At 43.4% G+C, this 24,971-nt stretch overlaps 1 protein-coding gene across 3 annotated transcripts in view; it reads left to right on the top strand.

Moving 5' to 3' along the window:
• Positions 1-24,971, top strand: part of MAMDC2 (MAM domain containing 2) — a 186,487-nt gene that overhangs the window by 99,800 nt on the left and 61,716 nt on the right. For all 3 annotated transcript variants that reach the window (XM_079926612.1, XM_079926613.1, XM_079926614.1), the window contains exons 7-9: positions 2,714-2,851; positions 17,257-17,513; positions 21,300-21,393. In XM_079926612.1, coding sequence (XP_079782738.1) covers positions 2,714-2,851; positions 17,257-17,513; positions 21,300-21,393 — 489 coding nt within the window. The remainder of the gene's footprint in view (positions 1-2,713; positions 2,852-17,256; positions 17,514-21,299; positions 21,394-24,971) is intronic.

Below are 24,971 nucleotides of genomic sequence, written 5' to 3' on the forward strand. Positions count from 1 at the left end.
TTTCTCTCTTACACACCATTGCTCTGTCTTTATACTCACAGTTGTCACTTGATTCCACTTGAGCAGGGTTGGTAGGTGCCTCTTCTGTGCCAGCTTCTGAGAGGGCATCAAAAGCAGACATACTCTATGTCCTGAGGTCACTCACCTTCCATTCGCCTCCTACTGAAGCTGTTTCTGTATATGACAAATTCTGCTGGAGAAGGACAAGCCATGCTGTGGAGGTGTCGGGAGGAGGGGAGAAAATTGGACAGGACTGAATCCAGGAGATGCATTTGAGCCGTAGTTTCAAGAAGGAGTAGAATTTAGTCAGGTAGAGGAGCAGGGTAGGAAGGAAAGCACTCTTTCTGGGCAGACCCCATAGTGGGTGGACAGCACCGAGTGTGTCCAGGCAAAGGCGAGAGGCTGGGTAGTGTTTGAGGTGAGAATCAGCACTGTTAAGGGAGTCTGTTAAGGAAGAGTCTGGAGCCCAGCTGTGGAGCTTGGGTTCCGGGATTATGTGGTTGGGAGGCCTTAGAAGTCAGTCATCAGGGGAGGGGCCTGCAGCTGCGTTTTCAGATGATGACTGGCTGCCGCATGGAAAATGAGTTGGAAACAAAGAAAATAGGTCAGAGATAGAAAAACCCTTAGGAAGTGATTGTGACCTTACAGAGGGGACATACAAGGGTCTAAAATTGGGGTTGGCAGTGGAATGGGATAAAGGTGGTAGATCTGAGGGATTTTTCAGCACTGACCGTACTTGGAGGCTGAATGGCTGTGGAAAGGAAAGAGGCAAGAGAGTCAAGGGCAGTTCTGAAAGAAAACCGACCTAGATTGCGACCATTTTCTGAAGATTGTGACCATTTTCTGAGTTAAGACTGTATCTTCCTTGGAGCTCCTTAGTGGCGGCTGCGGGGATCTTAACACTCTACCGACTTGAGTCGTACCTACCTAGTGGAGCGCCACCTACTGGCTTAGTCAATGCACTGCTGCCCTCAGCCTCTGTTTCATTACCGGCAAAATGGGGATAAAATATTTCCCTCGTAGGATTGTTGTGGGGACTAATAAGATCAGGGATGTGAAGGTTATTGTCACAGTGCTTGGCACTCAAAAATGTTAATTGCTTTTCTCCAAATCACTTGATGGAGAAATAGGAGCGCTGATATTTCTTCTTGTTGAACTGTATGATCGTACTCTCACCTTACCTTTCTTTCTGTGCACTCTTTTTGCTCCCCTTGTTTGTAAAATGAGGTTAATAATAGTACATACCTTGTAGGGTTGTTTTGAGGATTAGATAATTTAATTTGTATAAAGTGCTCAGAGCACTGCCTGGCACATTGAGGAATATTTTGCTTTTCCTTTACTCTGTGGCAGCCTTTGGCACCGACTCTTGGGCATGGGTTAGCGGATGCTGTAGTGGAAAAGTTGAAAATGAAAATCTTAAAAATGTTCAGTGCTTGTTAATACAAAAGCACACTGATAACTCTATCAGTCAGGACCCTGGCAGGAAAGTGGAAACAGAGTACATTCAACCTGAGTAATTTGAGGAAAACTCACTAAAGGGACTACAAAGGTGTGGGTGGGTGAAGGAAACCAGTCACAGCTAGTGCAGTAATCCAGGACTAGTCAGAGTGATGACTCATGAGCCATCAATATCTTTAGGTCTGAAGGGGCAAGGGAGAAGGGGTTACCAGAACCTGGAGACAGTAGCTGTACGGTCCCTCAGTAGAGAGACACAGCCAACCCATGGCAACCTGGCAGAGAGGGAGCTGGAGGAATAAACACCCCCAACCTTGCTCTCCTCCTACCTTCCATTGGTTGAATCCAATGAGAAGCCAGAAGGCAGGGAAGTCCATACAAGGCCGCACACGTCAGCCTCTGGAGAATGGAGCCCCGTGGAAGAAAGGTGGGTGGGACTGGAGGGGCCAATAAGAGATGACCAGCACAATCACACTTCATATTTTTAATTGATAATTATGGGGGTCAATGAAAGAACTGGCTTGTGAGTTTCTTGTTCCCCGTAAAGGAGTCTGTTGACTGGGAACAATTTATCTGTGCAAACATGTCAGTGCTATTGAAAAGGGGAAAGAGAGTCTCTTTGTCTTCTCTTTTATCTCCACTCCGGAGCTGCAGAAGGACCCAGTGCCTAAGATATTCCTGTCCCGATACGCTGACCAGGTTCTTGTTTATAAGCAAAGCAGATGATTTTAGCATCTAGGAAACATGCCCCTTAACCCTTAGCTTAGCACCTTGTCTACTATCAAGAGAGAAGGGGATGGGGGAATGGGCTACCAGAAAGGCTGTGGATAAACTTTCTGGAGCTAAAAGCATAGCTCTAAATAGTGCTTTGACACAGAGTTGGCTGATTGACCAAGCACTAACCATGTGTCTGGCACTGTGCTGGCAGCTGTCCACACTTACCACAGCCCTGTGCAGAGGGAGTGTCCCCCTATTTCTCCTAGGAACAAATAGAGGCTAGGAGAGGTCACACAGCAAGCCACATGGCAAGTAGGCAGAAGGGCCACAATCCAAAGAAGCAATGATGAATTATAATCTCTGTTCATTACAGGATCTCTCTTCTTGACCGACATTGTCCAGGGGTCCTGGTACGAAGATCCCAGTGGTCAAAGGGAGTGAGAAACATATCTGAGTATCTAATAGCAAACTGCAGTAAGCCTGGGTGTACCCAGGCATAACTACATCTACATGAAGTCTGTTGTTATTTCTCTCTTGCCAGAATGTGACTTTGAAGAAAATCATCTCTGTGGCTTTGTGAACCGCTGGAACCCCAACGTGAACTGGTTTGTTGGAGGAGGAAATATGCGGAACTCCCACTCCATTCTTCCGCAGGACCACACCTTCAGGAGTGAACTGGGTGAGCTGGGGACAAATGGAGTCCTTGTTCCAGGATAACTGTTTCTGCCATCTCTCTCTACATTGACCTGACTGTGGCTTGTCGACAGAGAAGGAGACAGAGAGAGGAGGGTGAGTAGGGACCGAGAGACCTGGTGGAAGAGAAGAGTAAGCCGTGAGAGAGAGGCAAACTGCAGACACGAGCTCTGTAACTAAGGAGAAGGCCACCCAGATAACAGCTTTTCTTCCCCTGTGACCTGGTCTTGCTATTTTCTTTTTCTTTTTTTTTTAACATCTTTATTGGAGTGTAATTGCTTTACAATGGTGTGTTAGTTTCTGCTTTACAACAAAATGAATCAGTTATATATATACATATGTTCCCATATCTCTTCCCTCTTGCATCTCCCTCCCTCCCACCCTCCCTATTCCACCCCTCCAGGCGGTCACAAAGCACCGAGGTCTTGCTATTTTCACATTTCCATATTATGCTTGACTTTCTTCTGTTTGCTGTTCAACATTTCTTATTTCTAAAGACAAGGCTGGAATAATCCTAGGTTACTTTTCACTAAAAATACATGGAGTGATGGGAGTAAGTTTTTAAGAACTTCCCTGGTGGCAGGGAGGGGAGCCAATAGTACTGATGGTCAGTCCTGAATGCGGTGAGCAATAGGGCCCCCTAGTGGCCAAGCGGGCTGGTTCTCTGTAGGGAAAATAGAGAGGAGAGGTCATCAGTGAGCAGTGGGCTGGAGGAGAAAGTCCCCACAGAGACAGGGCAAGGGCTTGCGTCCTTGTGAGTTATGGCAGCTCTCACTGGGACCTTGGTAGGCTTCATAAAAGCCTAGGTCTCCCTGCAGTTGCAAAACATTCCAGTCATCAACTGTAAGTTCTTGTTGACCAGCGAGAAGATTCTGGTGACTGGCTTTCCATCAAGGACAGAATAGGAATGTTGGTTCTGCTGCAAAGGGTAACATTTTCCCCTTCATTCCTTTGCCATGCAGATATTGAGGTGATCTGCTCAGTCACAATAAATTGCTGATGATGACAGTGTGTCCCCTTCAGCTGCCTGAAGACATGGCAACTTTTTATGGTTCTTTACTTCATTCCTCATTCACTGTAGTTTCTCTTCATGTGAATATTTTTAACCACGTCTCCAACTTTTTTAAAGTGTCCATCCTATGGCTTATCTTGGCTTTGGACAGTCTTCATTCTGTCCTTATTGTTATCTTTGCTCCTGTTCTGTCTCCTTTATATCCAGAGTCTCAAATTCAGTTTCCCAAAGGGGCCAGGCAGATGGTATAAAGAGAGTGACATATAGGCTGGGTGAGCACGGTGGCAAACTAGAGAGCATGGACCACATACAAAGAGTACTCAACTTCAATTAGTTGCCACCATGCGAGAATGCAAGCCCAGGAAACCAGGTCTTTCAGTTTTGCAAGATAATCAGCAAGGCATGGGTTTTATGTGAAATTTCCCCAATTTTTAACTTGGTGAATATTCTCTTAAAAAACACCACAAGGCCAACCAAACACATCTTCAGGTCAGACCCAGTTAGCCAACTTCTACTTTGCAACCTTTTTTGTAAGTTCCTTTTCTTTTTTAACATGCCCAGTCTTCTTAGAACAACATATTTATAAGTAACCATATATAAGAAAGATTGGAGTCTCCTGTCTCCTGTGGTTTACCTGTTTAAGACTAAGCCAACTTTTTTTTTTGCGGTACTCGGACCTCTCACCGTTGCGGCCCCTCCCACCGCAGAGCACAGGCTCTGGCGCAGGCTCAGCGGCCATGGCTCACGGGCCCAGCTGCTCCGCGGCATGTGGGATCTTCCCGGACTGGGGCACGAACCCATGTCCCCTGCATCGGCAGGCGGACTCTCAACCACTGCGCCACCAGGGAAGCCCTGGATCTAGCATTTTCATTCATTCAACACTGTATTAGGTATGATCGGAAAAATGACAATTAAAATGACAGGTCCTCTATGGCCCCTGCCTGGTTTCAAGGAACATACATTTGAGAAAGAGGAAAAGATTTCTACCACAAATGGATGTAAGACAAAGTAGTATGTGTCGAGTGCTTCCAAAAAAAAAAAGAAAGGTGCTTGGTATTCAGCGACAAGAGGGATCACTTACTGTTTGGATGTTCTAGAAGACATGATGCGAGAAGTCAAGTGTATTTGAAGGATGGGCATGATTTGGACAGGCAGAGACAAGAGAGGCAGGAGCCATGATGCCTCTGGCAAGCGGTAGCAGCTGAGAAAGAGAGATGAGTGAGAAAACAGTATGGGGGCAGTTCTAAAAGGCTTTGAATGCCAGGAAAGAGATTTTAACTTTATTCCATTGATGATGGGAGGCCATTGGAGGTCTTTGAGAAGAGAGAGTTGCAATCACAGTAGTGTGTTAGTTTGATTAACCAGATGGTGATTATCTCAGTAGATACAGGACTGAAAGGTAGAACAAGAGAACGAAAAATGCCCCAGAAACCATTTCTTTAGATACATCTATGGTCACTTACATAAGGAATTGAAATTAGAAAAAGACCAAAAATGTATTCACTTCCTTCTTTTAAAAGTAAGGTTTAGCACTCTTGGAGATGACAAAAGATTTGGGTTTCCATATGTATATCCATATTTTGGTCCTAAAGACACACAGCCCATCACTACTTGTGGCCATTGTAGGAACCACACGTCTAATGAGTGTTATGTGTAGAGTGAATGATAAGCTGTTATGACAGATTAATCCATGAATCTGAATGAGTATTTTAAATGACAGTTGGGTTAACTCAAAACAATAAAATGTTACTACCTCTTGAAACCTTTGTTTAAATGAATAAAACAACTAACAATGTCTTGGGGTTTCAAAAAGAAATGCCAGATGACATTTTCTTAATTTATGGAAGTTGGCTGATTTTGAGATTGTTTTTCTGCCATATTTAAAAATTCTAGTGCAAGGAATAGAGAGAATCTTGAAAAACTAATGCATTAAAATTGCAATAATCCTTGGTGTCATTATCACAGATGTATAAGCTTCAGTGTTAGATAACTGTTCCCAAATTACTTAAAAATTAGTTCCAAAGTCAGATCCTCTGGGTAACCAATATCATGACCTAATAATTACTTGTTCAGTGCATCATTTTTCATTCTCAATGGTGGCAAGGACCAGGTGGCTTGGAGAACACGTATTTCTTGGGAGAGACAGCAGATCTGTGGATTAGTGTCAAATCATCCACTTGACTATGTTACCTGAGTATCATCTATTCTTTGAAGAATGCATCACCACTAGTTCTTCCTCACTCTCATTTGTGAGCACAGAACATTCTGACCATATTTGCATCAACAAGAGATAGAGGAGGACTAGGCTAGAGGTCAGAAGGCTTGTGCTCCAGACCCAGTTAGTTATCAGAGCCCTCTATTACTTTGGGTGATCAGTGGACATTTGGTCCTGTCTAGAACGTCCAGTAAGACATTTGGCCCATGCCATAAGGTCCTTGAAATTTGGTCCTCTCCAAAACATCCATAAGCATATTTGGTCCATGCCAAATGGTTTTGGACAGGACCAAATATCAAGGACCTTTGGCATCTACCAAATGTCATATGGACCAGATATTTCATGGATATCTTATGGACTTGAGGATATGGGGAAGGGGAAGGGGAAGCTGTGAAAAAGCGAGAGAGTGGCATGGACATATATACACTACCAAACGTAAAATAGATAGTTAGTGGGAAGCAACCGCACAGCACAGGGAGATCAGCTCGGTGCTTTGTGAACACCTAGAGGGGTGGGATAGGGAGGGTGGGAGGGAGGGAGATGCAAGAGGGAAAAGATATGGGAACATATGTATATGTATAGCTGATTCACTTTGTTATAAAGCAGAAACTAACACACCATTGTAAAGCAATTATACTCTAATAAAGATGTTAAAAGGAAAATTACTGAAAATATGGAAGACTGACAATGACTGAGAAACAATATTATTAGACTATGTAACAAAAATAGACAATAAATAATGCCAAACTAATCATTTTTTAAAAAAAAAGCAATCTATAGATTCAATGCAATCCCTATCAAACTGCCAATGGCATTCTTCACAGACTTAGAACAAAAAATTTTACAATTCACATGGAAACACAAAAGACCCCGAACAGCCAAAGCAATCTTGAAAAAGAAAAATGGAGTTGGAGGAATCAGGCTCCCTGACTTCAAACTATACCACAAAGCTACAGTAATCAAGACAGTATGGTGCTGCCCCAAAAACAGAAATATAGATCAGTGGTACAAGATAGAATGCCCAGAGATAAACCCATGCACTATGGGCACCTAATTTATGACAAAGGAGGCAAGAACATACAATGGAGAAAAGACAGCCTCTTCAATAAGTGGTGCTGGGAAAACTGGACAGCTACATGTAAAAGAATGAAATTAGAACACCACCTAACACTATACACAAAAATAAACTCCAAATGGGTTAAAGACTTAAATGTAAGACCATACACTATAAAACTCTTATAAGAGGAAAACATAAACCATAACAAGATCTTTGACATAAACCACAGCAAGATCCTTTTTGACCCACCTCCTAGAGTAATGGAAGTAAAAACAAAAATAAACAAATGGGACCTAATGAAACTTAAAAGCTTTTGCACAGCAAAGGAAACCATAAACAAGACAAAAAGACAACTCTCAGAATGGGAGAAAATATTTGCAAATGAAACAACAGACAAAGGATTAATCTCCAAAATATACAAACAACTCATGGGGCTCAATATCAAAAAAACAAACAGTCCAGTTAAAAAATGGGTGGAAGACCTAAATAGACATTTCACCAAGGAAGACATACAGATGGCCAAGAGGCATATGGAAGATGCTCAATGTCACTAATTATTAGAGAAACGCAAATCAAAACTACAATGAGGTATCACCTCACACCAGTCAGAATGGTCATTATCAAAAAATCTAGAAACAATAAATGCTGGAAAGGGTGTGGTGAAAAGGGAACCCTCCTGCACTGTTGGTGGGAATGTAAATTGATACAACCAGTATGGAAAACAGTATGGAAGTTCCTTAAAAAACTAAAAATAGAACTACCATACGACCCAGCAATCCCACTACTGGGCATATACCCTGAGAAAACCATAATTCAAAAAGAGACATGTACCACAATGTTCATTGCAGCTCTATTTACAATAGCCAGGACGTGGAACCAACCTAAGTGTCCATCAACAGATGAATGGATAAAGAAGATGTGGCACATATATACAATGGAATATTACTCAGCCATAAAAAGAAATGAAATTGAGTTATCTGTAGTGAGGTGGATGGACCTAGAGTCTGTCATAGAGAGTGAAGTAAGTCAGAAAGAGAAAAACAAATACCGTATGCTAACGCATGTATATGGAATCTAAAAAAAAAAAAAAAATGGTACTGATGAACCTAGTTGCAGGGCAGGAATAAAGAGGTAGACATAGAAAATGGACTTGAGGACATGGGGTGGGAGGGCAAAGCTGGGGCAAAGTAAGAGTAGCATTGACATATATATACTACCAAATGGAAAATAGTTGGCTGGCGGGAAGCAGCAGCACAGCACAGGGAGATCGGCTTGGTGCTTTGTGATGACCCAGGGGGTGGGATAGGGAGAATGGGAGGGGAGCTCAAGAGGGAGGAGATATGTGGACATATGTATGCATGTAGCTGATTCACTTTGTTGTGCAACAGAAACTAACACAGTATTGTGAGGCAATTATACTCCAATAGAGATCTATTTAAAAAAAAACAAGAGTGCTTTGGGTCCCTCTTGAGTACATATAAATACATTGCATTTGACATCAGAAAAAAAGAAGAAGGGAGACTAAAGGGACTAAGGAATGGGAAAAAGAGGACCTGGCCTTTCTAATATCTCGACCAGGAGATTTTCTAATATCTATATCAAGAGATAGGCATGATGACATGGTCATCCCTGAGGAGCACAGAGACTTGGTAGTAGGGTGTATTACCCCTGCTGTAGGCACTCGCCTCTCTCCTCTCCCCTCCCTCTCTCCATTCCATCTCCTCCTCTTCATCTTTTCTATCTTTTCTCTTCTTCCTTGGCTATTCTAAAACACCTGACAAAGGCAGGCAGCTTTGCCCTCTAGCATTGTTTAGTCCCCTGACATCAATACCAAGGCCTATAGAAGTCGTTGATCCTGAGCCTGAAGGGAAGGAATCCAGGAAGACTTTTATCTCCCTTCCAGCAAAGCATCTGATTATAGTCATCCTAGTCAGAGCCTGAACATCAGAATGACGCTTCTTCATTGATCACTCATTCATTCATTCAACAAACACATAATAAGCACTCTTTATAGGTCAGGTATTCTTGCATATCCTGGTGATACAAAAACTGTCACTGACCTCAAAGAGATCACAGGAACCAATTCTTCCAAAGTGCTATTCCCTAGAATACCAGTACTTGAGTATAAAAGTCTATATATGAGAGAAGAAGGGCTATATATGTGATCAAATAAACTGTGGAAACCCAGAGCTAAAGAAAGCTAAACAGATTTATTTCAGGACTTCTCAGTGCCTTTAATATAGTTCTGTGTTAATGTATATTATGGCATTTCTCAAAATGTTCAAATACTGAAATGCTATGTAAACATGCATAGTGATGTATGATCAATAGAGGTATGAAATAAATGATATGGGATCATAGAGAAGTGAAAGACCACCTTGGTTTTGGGGGTCAGGGGAGGCTTTCTACAGGAAGTCATATCAGAACTGGAATTGGCCTGATGGATAAGGAGAAGATAAGTTTAGCATATGCAGAGGTGTACAGGCATGAGAGTGAATGGTTTCTTTGATGTCTAGGGAGTATTTGAGAATGCCAGTATGGAAGATGATGGCAGAGTAGGCCCTAGATCCTAGGTTATGTTTCTGCTTATGATCATCAGGAATCTTGAATACTTACTTTCCACTCACTTCTTCCAGCTCTTCTCTGCTATTTCACTTCGACTTCTCTTCAACTTTTGGAGTGAGGTTTTGCCCAATCAGTAGCCAAAGAGCCTTCTCATTCCCACCCAATACACACACACACACACACACACACACACACACACACACACACACACACACACACTCATTCATACTCCTCACACGTAGACTCCTATGTTAAGACTTCCCTGCTGCATAGGACAGGGCTAAAAAAGATGGGTTCTAAAAATTCTAAAATGTTTTACTTGAAAATCTCTGTGCTCATATGACTCAAAGGTTTGACCAAGATCACTCTTGGGGAAAAAAAAAAAAACCTCCAATGCTCTAAACAAGAGAGAGGTTGCCTTCTTATTACATTTACCTTCTACCAGGTATATTGATTTTCCCTGAGCTCCATCAATTTTGGTGGCAAAGGAAAGATTAAATGGTTCAGATGTCTGCCCGCAGCAGCAGATTTGCCTCTATATAAACTCATCTCCTGTTCATTCGTTTCCTGGAAGCAGCTTATGCTTTTGCTTTCAGATGAAAACTGGAGAAACAAACAGCAGGGGTGAGGGCAGCTGTGTGCCTGCTCAGAAACTTCAGAGCTGCCGAGCTGCCGAAGGAAGTCTTCCCCGGAGGCTCTGGCTTCCGTGTTATAGAAGAGGGAACAGTGAATGTAATATCTGAAAAATATTATGTGGATATAAGTTTTCCTTCATTTGGCTGTGTGTTTTTAACAGCCCCAAACAGTGAGTCAGATTTTTCAAATGAGCACCATGTCTCCAAATTCCTGTCTTATGGTGGAAATGACTACCACAGTAAGATTGTGGTGGAATACTGAAGGGGCTGGGATATTATGTTGCTTTTTCTTACTCAGTTTGGATTCATCACATATGGATTTTTTTTCCTTTTTTAATATTTTATGAAGTGAAACAAAATCCTTCAGGGGGTAACCTACTGACAGCTCAGATCATTACTGTCTCCTACCTGCCTTAGCAAAAAGAAGATAATTGCTGGAAAGATAATGAGGGAAATCTGTTTCTTTGCTGAGATTTTAGAAATCAGGTCTGCATATGGTGCCATCGTAGAAGGAGCTGAACAAAGTTTCAAAATGTAAAATAAGGTCAGAACTGTTTTATTCCATCAAAGACCGTGAGATGGACGGATCGTCTTTCCATAACTCATGACATTCTTTTCGCATTTCAGTTTGGATTGAGTTCAAGCATCATCTTAACAGCACCTGTTCATTGTCTCTCTGCACTGATCCATTTGGTTCATTGCATAAGCACCCAGTAGGGGAGCAGCTTTATTAATTTTCTTACCATTGCCTTTGTGCAAGCTCTGCTGGATCTCCTTTCTCTGTCCTTGGGTGACTTTACCATGGCTTTCCAGGCACTTTCAAGTATTAACAAATAGCTTCGTTTTTAAGGATTAAGTTCAGTCAAGTCAAAACTCCATTTTCTCATCCAGTTCAAATTTTCCCCCAGACCAGACCACAGAGCAGCATCAGAGAAGGGATTGGGCTTTATTTCTTCATACTTCTTCCCTTTGCTCTTTTCTTCCTCTTTCCCCACTCACATGGCTGCTTCTAGTTCCTCCAGGGTTGGGAAAGGTGGGATGGGGGTGGAACAGAAATGGAAGGGAAGGTGACAAAAGGTTGTATGTGACCAGTGCTGTTTAATCTGGGGTCGATGCCCTTCACACTGCAGGTGGCCAGATGCTGGCCATTTCTCTCACAGCCAATGACAAAAATGATGCACTCTCTGGCCGTCTATGAATCTCCCTTAGTGCCTGTCACTAGGTACACCACACCAACCCCTTTCTTTTTTAACATCACCAGCCCCTTTCTGTTGGGGTTAACACCCTGCATGCAGTCTCTTTGAGAAGAGTTGTTTAAGGCGCTCTAGCCCAGCTACCTTCTGAGTTGCCCACTTAGGCTTAGGGAAAACTCAAATCTTTGCCCCATCAACCTCTGGAAGTACAGCTCCCTGGCAACAAAAATCCTTTCTCTCCATTCTGCCCTCACAGGCCCCTACAACCTCTAGCTGCATGCAGCCAAGAGTTAGGCCCCAGCCTCTGTACCCCACAAACTCCAGTTCCACTGATCAAATTCTCCCATTAACTCTGCCACCCTCCTCTCAAGGCCCAAGGCAGTCACAGAACCCAGGAACTTGCAAGCATGGGTGGGGATGAAATTAGATGGTAGTTTCCCTCCCCCATCCTCTCTACAAGTGGTTCCCTGAAGCCCCCTCCCTTGGATCAAGGTAAGAAAGGGGAAGCAATCTCCTCCCATTCCCTTGGGGGGTCAAAAAGAAACACATGACAGGTCAGCTCTGTGACAATTCTCTTCAAAGAAACTCTGTCTCCAGTCTCTCTGATCCCTCCTTGGTCTTCTCATATATACAGGCTGGCAGGGTTGGTGGAGAGATGGGCTACTCTGGTAGAGCTGGCTTAGATTCCAGGTCTGCCACAAGGTAGCACATCCAACAGGGATGGTCTAGCACCACTCTGTAGAAAGTAGAGGGACTTGTCCCCCATCATTCTTGGCACTGAGGTCTTAGCAGAAACTAGGAGAAGTTCCATTCAATCTGACTCTACTATAGAGTCAGACTTTATTATAGTAAAACTTACCCAAACCCTTAGAACTAAAGGTTCAGCAGATGACTCTCAGCTCCATAGACTGGAGAGTGGGCATGATAACTTGCTGTCTTTGGGTACTGTCTCCTCACGACGGCAGCAGACCAGCTGGCATACATTCCTTCAAGTTTTCTCCCTTACCTGGGAGACAGCTTGTCCAGACAACCACGACACAGATGCAGACGTTGCAACTGGAGCACAAATGTGGCCAATGGGACCAAATCATAGATGAGTCAGAGGACGCCATTGGCATCGCAGGCAAGCCAAGGGCAATCTCTGTGGAATGCTGGTTAGCCAGACTCTTTGAAAATAAAAGTTCAGGAGCTGCCCTCAAAGTTCTTTTCCTAAGTCAAGGGAAAATGGCTGACTACCAGTGGGCCACTGGTTCCACAACAAAAGTTGAGCTAGTACAGAGGACTGCTGCAAGAAAGTCCTCTTCAGAAGCAAGCGTACATGTGCTGTTATCGCAGGCATTATGCCAGAGGGGCCTGAGCTTTGGCTGGCATCACCGAGAGTTTTGATCTTTCAACAGGATCCCCAGTGATTTTGTTGATTATAGGATCCTTTCCACCTAAGATCTATCTATACCTAGTTTCATCTACTCAGACTTAAAGAATCTGATAAAAGTTGCTTCTTCTAGAGATTCTACCAGCTCTAGAACCCTGGACCAGATAGCAGGGTTGGCCTCATTGAGCTGGGCAGGAAAATTCTCATAATATCAGACACTAGACATAATTTCCCGAGGACTCCAGGCTACCTTTTTCATTCCCCTTGGAAGTGTACACAAAACAGTGCCTGCACACTCCCCACCCCCCCAACCACTGGCTCCTCTTCCTCAGAGCAGATTGTACCCGATGCCACACACTCAGCCTGGGCTGGTGGTCATTTCTCTGGCCCAGCCCCCTGGGGTAGACACCTGGTGATTTCTGAATCATCTCCACCCTTTCAACTGAGATGATAAACTTCTGATGAGCTACCTTTTATTTCCCAGTGAAAAACAGTCTTAGTAAATAATACCCAACTTGGCAACAAAGGAATGATGGAGAGGAAAGGGAGGGGCAACAGAATGTGGTCTAGTCTAGTGGTTCCATATGAGACTTGGTGTCAGCAGTCCTGGTCTGATTCCCAGCAGGCTCTCTGACTCACTTTGAGCAGGTCACATTGTGTTTGCTGTTTTTTTGCATCAGGAATGGGATTGTGGCTCACTTGGCCTAGTGTCTTGTGCATGGGCACAAGGCACTTAACTGCAAATCCAGGGGTTAAACTATTGTCCACCCAGGAGGTGAGTAAGTAGCCTTTAAAGAACACTGTCAGATAGCTGTGAACTGTGAGGAAGATACATTCATAATGGGTTAGAGTGTGAGACATTGCCCCTAAACACAGTTATCGTGCACTCCAGAAGTAGAATGAATAATTTCTAGTGGATTTGTGAGGTCTCCTAGATTTACTGAGAGTCTCGTGGAGCCTTTGGAGGTGCCCGTCACCCCGGGTAAACTGATTTCCTGCTTCATGGCTGTGGCAGTTTGGGTCCTCCAAGAAGCAGTCACTAAGCTGGGATTAGGTGGAAAGAGACTTATTGGGGGAAATGGCTGGGAAGCATAAGTGGGGAGAGAGCTGGAGCAGCTGGAGGCCAGGACCATGTGTCCATTAGGCATAGAAGTCCCAGTGCCTAGGAGACCTGACATTTATAGGAATCCATGAGCATGTTTTAATTTGATTTATTTTAAAATCAGAGGGAAAAAATGAATGTCATAATAACAAATATTATAATAGGTCCAGCCTAGATCATATTCATCTTTATATGAATGCAGTTATAAAATAAAAATTTTATATATTTTGTGGAGAAAGGGGTCCAGCGCAGCAAAAGTGCCTAGGGCCCCAACAAAAGTCCTAACGTGGCCTGGGTGGGGAGAGCCTTCAGCACAGGATGGAAGGCTAACACCTGTGAAAGAGGGGGGCCAGGCCGATGGGGAGTTGCTGAAGAGCCCCTGTCAGGCAGAATGGCCTTGCCCTGGTACCCCTGCTCTGCTTGGTCATCAGCTGAGGACACCCGATGTGGCATGGCCTTGGCACACATTGCTGTTGTGGATCCAAAGGTGAAGCAGCTGGACACTGAATGGAGAGTATGTCAGGAGCCCGCCAGCATGGCCCCGCAATGAGGTACCAAGGAAACAAAGTATGACAGCTCCTCTACCCTTTCTCCCTGGCTGGATATCTTGGAAAGAGATTGTTTCACCGGTTAGACAAATTACAAAGGGCATAAAAACCTCCTCTCTGCCTTTGACACTCACATGCATTCTCAGTGAGCAAAGGCGTGTTACAGGGCTAGCTGGTCACACCCATTCTGCATTAGTCGGAGCTACCTGGCCACCAGCAGTGCTTTAGAGGACACCCGAGCTTAGGAGGGGGGCTCATGGCCCTGCTTCCTTATCAGAGGTTCTTGGATTCTGCTCGGTCTGACATTCTGATTCTTCCTTTAAAATCCCTCCCCAGGGGTGGCCAATTGGGAGCCCATCAGCTGTTTCCAGTCTTGCAGATATGTTTATTTGGCACACACAAAATTTAAAAAATTATGGTGGGAGGTGTTATGGGTTGAATTATATTTCCTCAAAATTCATATGTTGAAGTCCTAACCCACAGAAATTCAGAATGTGACCTATTTGGAAATGTGGTCATTACAGATGTAATTGGTTAAGATGAGGTCATACTAAAGTAGGGTGGGCCCCAAGTCCAATATGACTGGTGTCTTTATAAAAAGGGGAAATTTGGACACAGAGAGATACATGCACAGAAAGGAGAATACCATGTGAACATGAAGGCAGAGATCAATCCGTCAGTGTCAACGAGTGCCAATGCCAAAGAAGCTAGGAGAGAGAGAGGCATAGAATAGGGTCTCCCTCACAGTCATCAGAGGGAACTAATTTTTCTTGTACATTGACCTTGGACTTCTAGCCTCCTGAAGTGTGGAACAACAAGTCTCTTTAGTTTCAGCAACTCATTTGTGGTGCTGTTATGGTAACCCTAGCAAACTAATAGAGGTATCATTTTTAAATGAATGGATTTGCCAGAAAATTCTGGATTTTGAGTTTCAATGGGAAAAGCTTGCAGCACCTGGCTGCATGTCAGGGCATCAGCTGGAAGTAGAGGGATGGGCTCTCAGGGAAGAGCACAGGTCCATGCACGGGGCTGGCGCCCCTTACCACCAGCTGGTTGTTGCAGCCCGAGAATATGGACCCAGCACTATCAGATTTTCTGATTTTTTCAGAGAAGCCTAATTTCTGCTTCTCGTTGCTGGTAAAATGTGATTTTCAATGTTGGCAGCTGATCCATCACTCTATTTTCTCCCTGACCCACTCCACTTCAATCATATACTTGATCTGGCTGGCTGCTCTGATCATCTGAGTTTGTGATTTCTGGTTATTCACAGTTGCATGGCTTGGCAAGATGATCAGACAATTCTGTTTAAGCAAGGGAGATTTTTCAGAGGGGTTGAACAATTTGCTACCAGGAGAAAATGAGTTTTAATTTATTCACCTTTCCCCTCTGCCATGTTGCAGTGAGGATCTTTCTGAGACCCTGTATGTGTTTTGAATCACCATTTGTTGAGGACCTACCACATACTAGGCAGTGTGCTAGATGCAAAGTAAGTCTCCAGTGTGTGAATTCATATATTCTTCCTAATATCCTTACTGCTATTTTGCTGAGGATAAAAGGAATGATTATAAACCTGTCACCAGGTAATAAAAGCAAAGACATTAAGCTGTAATTGTTCTGAGCTTGTAAATAGAAAGGCCGTTCTATCAAAGCTTCATTGCTATTACTCCTCTGTCACTGCAGCTCAAATAAATTTAGACAAAATTGCTGGTAATAATAGTACCATACTGGGGAAAGCATGGTACTAAAAACATTAATGGCATTGCTTTACTTCATTATAATCATGTTAGGCAATTACAATGTGCCAGGCACATGCTAACCACTTCACATACATAATCTCATTTAATACTCAGATCAACCATATGAGAGAAATATTTGATTCCTATTCTAGAGATCACAAATTGAAGCCCAGAGATATTGAGTGACTTACTCAAAGTCCCAGGGATGCTAAGATATAGAGCAGGATTCAAAGTCAGTTCTTTTAATGTCCAATCCAAGCTCTCCCCATTCTGCCTCACAGTTTCTCTCTTTCACCAAAATGCCTCTAATGCAGTCAGCCTTTGGGTCCGGAGCCCACCAAAGCCTTGCCACGGGTGGGGTCCCAAGTTCAACTTCCCCAATCCTAACCCTGTCAACAGTGTTGACTGACCTACACATTCTATTAAAGAGGTACAAATTGTCATCTAGTTTGAATTCATATCAGTTTCACTCAAAGAACACACAGCGACATTTTGTGTACATGGGAAAGATGTACAGGAGGGTCACTGCGATTTTAAGAACAGATGGTATGTTTGGTATGCTCTTAGAAACCGTACAACTCAAAGAAGGCTTGTTGGAGGGGGACTTCTGGGGTAATGTCCTGCTTTTTTTTTTCACAGCTGTGTTCAGCTTGTAAAAATTCAAACACTTTACAGATGACACATCGACGTTTCTCTATGTATGTTTTACTTCAATCAAAATTAAGGGGAAGAAAAAGAATGGTGCTTATCTAGTATTAAGCAGAGCACAGTGAACTCCACTATTTATCTCCAAGCTGCAACATTCATCAACCCGTGGCCAAACTTCTTTCCTCAATAACTCATTCGCTTCCTCTCCTCCACTCCCGCTGGATTATTGTGAAGTAAATCCCAGATCATGTAGTTGTGTCTGAGACTCCGCCCGCCTGTCTTAGGCTGTTTTCTCTGTGTGATTTCAGGCCACTACATGTATGTGGACTCGGTTTACGTCACGCATTACCAGGAGGTGGCACAGCTCATCTCCCCAGTGACCACGGCCCCCATGTCTGGCTGCTTGTTGTTTTATTACCAACTCCAGCAGGGGAATGACAGCATCTTCTCCGTGTATACGAGGGATGCGGCTGGCCTGTACGAGGAGATCTGGAAAATGGGCAATCCAGGGAATGCTGACTGGAACCTCGCTGAGGTGGAGTTCAGCGCCCCGTACCCCATGGAGGTAGGTGTGCCAGGTGTGCCCTGGCCTGGCCGCTCTACAGGGATGCCACCCACACCCAGGCGTGGAATTCGAGAGATACTACAGTCTCACACTCATTCTTTCTTTTCCGCGGTGTCTGTCTTAATCTTCCTTTTCCCTTCCTTGGCCTTCTCCACTTTTCTCCCTCTTTATTCCCTCTACCTTCATCCCTTATCACTTCATTTTCTAGAGAGAGTATTCTCTAATAAGGACAACTATGGGAAAGCCAGTCAACCCACTAGATTTCTTGGGCACACGCTCCCTCTGAGCCTTGCACTGTGGTCACGTGAGTTCAGAAGAGGAGATCAGTGAAACGCCTTCTACGTGAAACTCCTCCTTGAACTTCCATTCCTGACAGCAACTGAAGGTTTCCCTTACTTGAGGGAATACTCTCTCTAAATTAAAAAAAAAAAAAAAAGACTTCTTTTCTCCTTTACAGTATAAATAATGTCATAAAAGTCAGAAATAAACTTACGATTGTGGCCCTAATTTGAAACAAGCCTTGGGGGCCTATAAAGTTTTTTAACTTTTTATGGTTTAAAACTCTTTATAGTTACATGAGTGGTAAATGTCCAGTGCAGAAGAATTAGAAAACTTAGAGAGGCAAATCAAACGAAAACACCCTATGCCAGCCCTGCAAAGATAAGAGCTACTAACATTTTGGTGTTTATCCGTGCACACCCGCAGACCTGTTTTCAAAGCACATATATTAATACATATCTATGTATGTGTCTGTTGGATGGTCCAGTACTGATGACCATCCAACCAAGTAGATAAAATTATCCCCATATTACAGATGAAAGAGGAGGAGATGGAGAGTGCAAGAAGTCTGACGTTTTGTTCTGGGTCACACTGCTGGTGCGTGCCAGGGCACTCAGAAAAGTTCCTGCGTTAAATCTGACTTAAATTTGAAGCAAGATGGTCAGCTCTGTCCGGGGACCCCTAGGACCTCTAGAGTCAGTGGGTGCAACATTGTGGTTGCAGATCTGGAGCTCTAAGCACAGTCTTAGTCCCCACAGGTTTTAACGTCTCCTGCTTTCGCTTTGCGCTTTTGCAATATCTTCCCTAGTTCCGTTTAGAGTGCAAAAGAAGCAGATTACCCTCTGGATGCTTTTCAGCGGTACCATCTGCTCACCTGATGTGGAGCTTCAGTGAGTGTTGGGCTTGAGTCTCAGTTTCTGATGGGTCCTGTCCAGTGCCTGCCACTCCCCTTCCCATCCTTCTCCTTCCCCCAGACAGCCCCGGAGAGGGGCCTGTGGCAGTATGTGTGCTATTTCCTATCCCAAAGTCTAACCAGGGCTTGATTGGCTCTTGCAGCCCAGTGGAAAATTTTCTGTGAGTTTGGGTTACAAGGAGGAAAAGAAATACACATACTGCTTCAGAAAATTTTCCTTCTATTAAAGTCAAATGAGTCACACACACAGTGAAGGCGTCGTCTTCGCAAATTCCTTTCATCCAACCGTAAACTCCCGGGGCAACGTTTAGATGAGCGAGACTTTGCTGAATTTTCTTTTTAACCAATGCTTGAAAAGTTACAGTGTCTGTTTACTGCTTAAGTTCACTACTAAACTTCAATACCTATCCTTTTGGGTCACACGTGTGTGATTTTGCCCTAGCAGTCGGGACTCATTACGCCGGGATTATTTGCTCTTGGTAATTGCGGGGGGAAAGAAATTTATCCTGTGGAAATCAGAGAATTTAAGGTCCCCATATTCTCAAGTGAATTTTTGAAAGGAAAACAAACATTTGAGACCCTCATTCTGAACAAGAGAGAACATAATGGCACAGAGGCTGTGATTTGCCAATTATGATCGGAAATATTCTTATTCTCCCTTACTGTTCAGTAAGATCACATTCTGTCGTTGGCTTTATCAGCTGGAACCTTGAAAACGAGATGTCACAGACCTGTGTTGAGTCTGTAAACTTAATTAACCCCTCTTCATTCGTCCACATCTGTTTCCTTGGTTCTCAGCCCTTCCTGTATTGCCAGAGACAAGCTTCCAGGGCCCCTCTTAGATTTTGCAGAGGCCAGGTGTCTAAGGACCATAGTCATTAAGCCGAAAGGGATCGTCTTGTCCAAACTCTTTTTTAAAAAATTAAGAAATTGAGACCTAGAGTGGAGAAGGGACAAGCTGGAGTTACTTAGTGGCTGACTAGCCTCAAACATGAATGTGAGTTCAGGAGGGGGTGTCACCCAGGAGGAAAAGGCATGGATTTAGTTCAGAGCTCGTTATGCACCTGACTCCATGCTAGGATCTGTATATACAGCATCTCATTTAATGGCATCTACAGTCCTACAAGGTAGGTGTTATAATGCCTATTTTATAACTAAGAAAAGCGAGGTCCCAAGAAGGTTAGCTATGTCCCCAAGGTCACCTAGGTAAGTGACAGAAATGGGATTTGAACTCTGGTCTATCTGCTGTCAAGACACCATTCTATTTAGAAGAGGTTGAAGACTAGACGCCTATGGGTCAAATCTAGCCTATGATGATTTGCCTAGCTGCTGTAGTGGTATATGTTTGTTTCTTTGTTTTTGTTTTGCATGTTTGTTTTCGTTTTTGAATTAATTGCTAACATTGAAAAGTCCAAAGATTTCAAATAAAAATCTAGAGATCCAGGTCCTCTTGACAGTTTGGTAAATCCAGGCATGTTAGTCCTAAATTCCCACACGTCAGCAATTGACGAAGCTGGGTACCAGTTGCCCCCTTTAGATGAGACTTGCTCCCCATTTCACACCCTTTCCTGCTGCATCAGACCAAACCCATGTGACACATTTACCTGCCTGGCCCGGGTAGGCACTTGAGTTTCCACCCCTGCTCAACACTGTATCTTCTCATGTTATCAATTCAGCAGAGTAGACTGCACACTGGGGTAGTTTTCCCAACACAGGTGAGCGCTGGGCTCACCACACCTGATCCCCATGGTCACAAGCAGAAAGTCGTCCACTGACCTCAAAGTTACAGTTGGTGGCAGAGAAGAGAGTATAACTAAAGGGAGCTGAACTCATTAACAACCCCGTGTTCTCTTTAACCATTTGAGCATGCCAGGATATGCTGAAATCCTAATATCCGTACATAGGATTTCTGGGCCTGATTCTGACTTAGGCATCAGGAAATCATCTCTGCAGCTTTGTCCAGATGGACATGGAATTTTAAGTACTTGATTTTTTTTTTTTTTGGTACACGGGCCTCTCACTGTTGTGGCCTCTCCCATTGCGGAGCACAGGCTCCAGACGCACAGGCTCAGCGGCCATGGCTCATGGGCCCAGCCGCTCCGCGGCATGTGGGATCTTCCCAGACCGGAGCATGAACCCGTGTCCCCTGCATCGGCAGGCGGACTCTCAACCACTGCGCCACCAGGGAAGCCCTGGACATGGAATTTTATGTATGAAAAAGGGAAAGGACCTTGGAGGGGCCTAGGTCTCTGTGAAGGGCAGCAGCAAAATTAGCCTGCCTTCTGCAAGCAGGCTGTTGTTTCTTTAATTGAAGTTCATAATGCAAATTGTCAATTCTGTAGTTCTATCAGAAAGTGATATAGGTACTTTGACACTCAAGGGGCAGGATGGGGCGGGGGGCGGAGTCCACCAATAAAATGCAATTTAGGGCTTAGTATTCACTCTCCCCAAAAGAAAACTGTGAGTTAAGGAGGGAGCTGCCCAAATGCCTATACACCTGGCTGGATTGACACACCATTTTAAATCATAGTTACAAGCACTTAAGCCTAAAAGAAAATATAAACATGTAGCAATATTGTCATTCTCCTCTGCAGGTTATTTTTGAAGTTGCCTTCAATGGTCCCAAAGGAGGGTATGTTGCCCTGGATGATATTTCTTTCTCTCCTGTTCCCTGCCAGAATCAGACAGGTAAGCATTCTCTTTTCCTTCTTCCTCACATCTGGAATTTTCCTTTCTCAACAGATGCCTGTGGTCAAGACTTGCTTTAATTCCTTCTAATTTCCCTACCTTTTCCTCTTATCCTTACAAATTATTTAACCGAATAGTCATTTTTCTGGCATATTACTCTTTTTTTCTCTCACAGAGTGAATTTAATTTTTCTGATACCAGAGGTCAATTGTCATGGGTTAAGAAGCTTCTATCTTCTCTACCTACTAAGAAATTAAAATTAAATAATGCTAACTCACTCCCACTCCATCTTTCTCTTTAAAGGGTATCTTGGGTCCATAGACAGGTGGCTGAGTAGGTGGAAAAAACTCTCAAAATCTACTGAGTAGAATTATAAAAACTTATAAAAAACTAATTTTATGAATCTAATTTTTAAATGTCCTCCTGTTTAAAGATGTTAGTATTTGGTATACATTTCTATGATGGCTTTTGGTCTCAGAATATATACTCAATTTAATCTCTCTAAGTGAACCCTCACATTATTTTATCATGGCCAATTTTGTTTCCATAAACTTGGTGTTTGGGAAAAAGAGGAAATTTTTACTTACTGGGAAATTAGGGAAACAAATTGATTCAAAGTGAATTAGAAAACAAATGTTTTAGAATAAGAAGGATGACACTATATTAACGATAACCCAGATACATGCAGTCGACCTTAACTTTTAGTGAATTTGTTTCCTTAAGAGGCCCCAGGGAGACACTGTGGTCATCCGACTTATTAAGGAGCCCTCATTCTGGGTTTTGGAGTGTGGGAAGTAAATTTTTGAACTTGGCCTTGGTAGTCCAACTTTCACTTAAGGTAGAGTTAGTCTCTAATATGGTTTCAAATATATATTCTATAGGCAAGGGAACTGAGAAAGAATGTTTTCTACTCAAGCTAAACTGTTACCCTCAAATTACAGAGAAACTTGCTAATTAGCTAAAACCAAATATTATTTTTGACTAATTTTTTTTTAAAAAAACTAGTGAAACAGATAGAACCAGACTGGATTTACATACTTATATTTTTTCATTAAAATGCTTTAATCCAGCTGTAATCAAAAATTAAAAGAGTCTCTAAATTTGACAGAACACAGAAAGCAAAATTGTTTTACTTCTCTAAATCTGATTACTCCCTAATTCCATCAGTTAATATTTCAGTGATGTTAATAGTAGTTTTACAACATCTTTGTGATTACTTTCAGAAAGTTCGTCTTCTCAGTCACTGGGCACTTACACTGAACTTTTTTCTATATTTCCAAGTTATACATATGGGAGAAGAGGTATTTATTCAGCGTCTCTACTGGGTAGCAGGTGGGGTGAAGCGGCAGCTGGAAGGTGATAGAATCTACTAGGCCACCTTAGAAGGAATGTTTAGAAACGTTCTCCCCTTTAAAAATATATAGAATATATGTGAGCTCTTTCCCACTGACTGGTGAAAAGAAAAGAAAGATTCCAGCAAAATAAGGACCGCTTATTAAGAGAGTTGGTGATCCTTCAGTCTGTAAAATCCAGCCCAGACCCTCCCTCCGTAAGGACCACCGAGGATTCACATTCTTATATGAAGTTAACCAAGGTCCTGTATTGGTCTTCAGAACTTCCCAACATACCAACTTTGCTTCAAAATGGTTTAATTACATGATCAAAGTGTTATGCTTGAGAGCCAGCCTTTTGGACTCACATCCCTACTCTGCCATTTACAAGCTGTGTAACCTTTGTTAATTAACCTCTCTGAGACTCTGTTTTCACCTTTATGGGACAGGGATGGAAGAATCTGTTTCATAGAGGTGTCGGGGTGAATGATGAGTTAATAGTGTCTGTGACAGCCTTAGCAGAGTATGGCACACAGAAAATGCTTAGTCATTAGACCTAATATTTACTTAATTTTCAAAATATTCCCATCCATTCCCCTAGAGAACAGGGGGTCAGATTGAAACCAAAGAGAACCAGCAAAGGGCACTGCTTTGATGAATGTGTAAGCTGGAGCCTGCTTTATGCCCTTCATTAAGCAGCTGTGGGCCAGATTCTGAGTCTTAGAAGCTGAACCCTCTGGTTTTCATACTTCCTCTTGCATTTCACAAATAGTTTATGGCCTTCTGTTTCGAAACAGGTGCCAACATTTTTTTCTTTATCTTGGTTAGCTTCAGACTTGTTGTCTCTGCTTTTCCCAGATGGATCTGGTGGTTTCTTCCCTCATCTCCCTAGTAAGCTGAGACAGGAATTATTTCAACATATGAAGCATCTTGTTCCCACCATCTGGATGCTCTTAGAGTTAATCCAGTTTCCCAGACCTGAGACCTATCTCAGAGTAGCAGGTATTAAGCACCAGTGGCTTGCTACCGCGCCAACACCCCCGCCCCAAATAGTCCCCCAGGATGCTTCCAGAGGACAGTGAGACCTTACCCCATCCCCGCAACTTGAGTTACCACACTTCCCTTTCCAAGCCTTTTCCACCCACAAACTCCCCATCTACCGCCACATTTAGCCTAGAATCTAGATCATAGGGATAAGCTCTCCTCTTAGTCTGTAAGTCCTTGAATGCCTAACAGCTGATTCCATTCACTTCTAGGAATCCTGCCTTAATGCCCAACTCCCACACTGAGCGCTCCAGCCTGTGCCATATGCAGACCTAACTTCCTCTCTGGGCTTGGGTTCGCCCCACACCCAGGCCAGGGTCTGGGAGGATCCTGACACTCATGGATATACATCTGAAAGGATGTCTACCTGGGCCTAAGTCCCAATATTGACCATTCATCAACAACACACTGCCCAGACCTCTTGTCTAATTGGAAACCTGGCTCCAGTTGTTGTGTAGGTTACAGCCGAAGGTGTGACAGTCTTCCTTAGCTCAGAGGCCCTCAAAGATCTCCACAGCCTGATCAGTGGCCCAGTCTACTCCATCATGATTCCTCAGTCTGGTGGTAGTTCCCACTCACTCTCTTCCCTCGCCAGCCTTGAGCTGTCCCAGCTTGCTTTTGGACTGGCTTGTGCTAAAGTAAGAACTACTGTGCAAGTTTAGCAGCCTAAAGAGCACCACGCCCAAAGTCTCTCTAGCACTACAGGGGCTGATAAGCCTCTTAGATCTCGAGGACTGATACTGAGTCCATCTCCATGAACTCTATGAAGCAGAGGAAAAGATGAGAAATACTCCTAACCAGTCTTCTCAAACCGCAACACCCTCTACCTGAGTAGTATACCTTCAGAGCCTCCTGATTCTAAAAAGTTCAAATGTCAGAAATCAAGTAATTAACTAAATCGTACATTATGATGCTCAGAGAGACTTTATTTCATTTTTTGGATGGGGCGGGGATGATCGGCTGATGCTCAGCGACTTCCAGTTGCCTCTGATTCCTCCCTATGCTTCAAATATGTCATTAACACTCCCCAAATACAATTGTGATTGCCACTTGGCTCATGCTTCTGAAACAAGCCTGAAGCAAAGGCTCTTCATTCACCCCAGATCTTTGGGGAGCTCATTTTAGGTCACACATAGGCCCTCTGGCCTCATCTTCAGTAATTAGATACTATCTCACGCTAGAAGAAGCATTCTGGGTGAAAAA

Source organism: Stenella coeruleoalba (genome assembly GCF_951394435.1).
Source record: "Stenella coeruleoalba genome assembly, chromosome: 7".
In the NCBI taxonomy this organism is placed as follows: domain Eukaryota; kingdom Metazoa; phylum Chordata; class Mammalia; order Artiodactyla; family Delphinidae; genus Stenella; species Stenella coeruleoalba.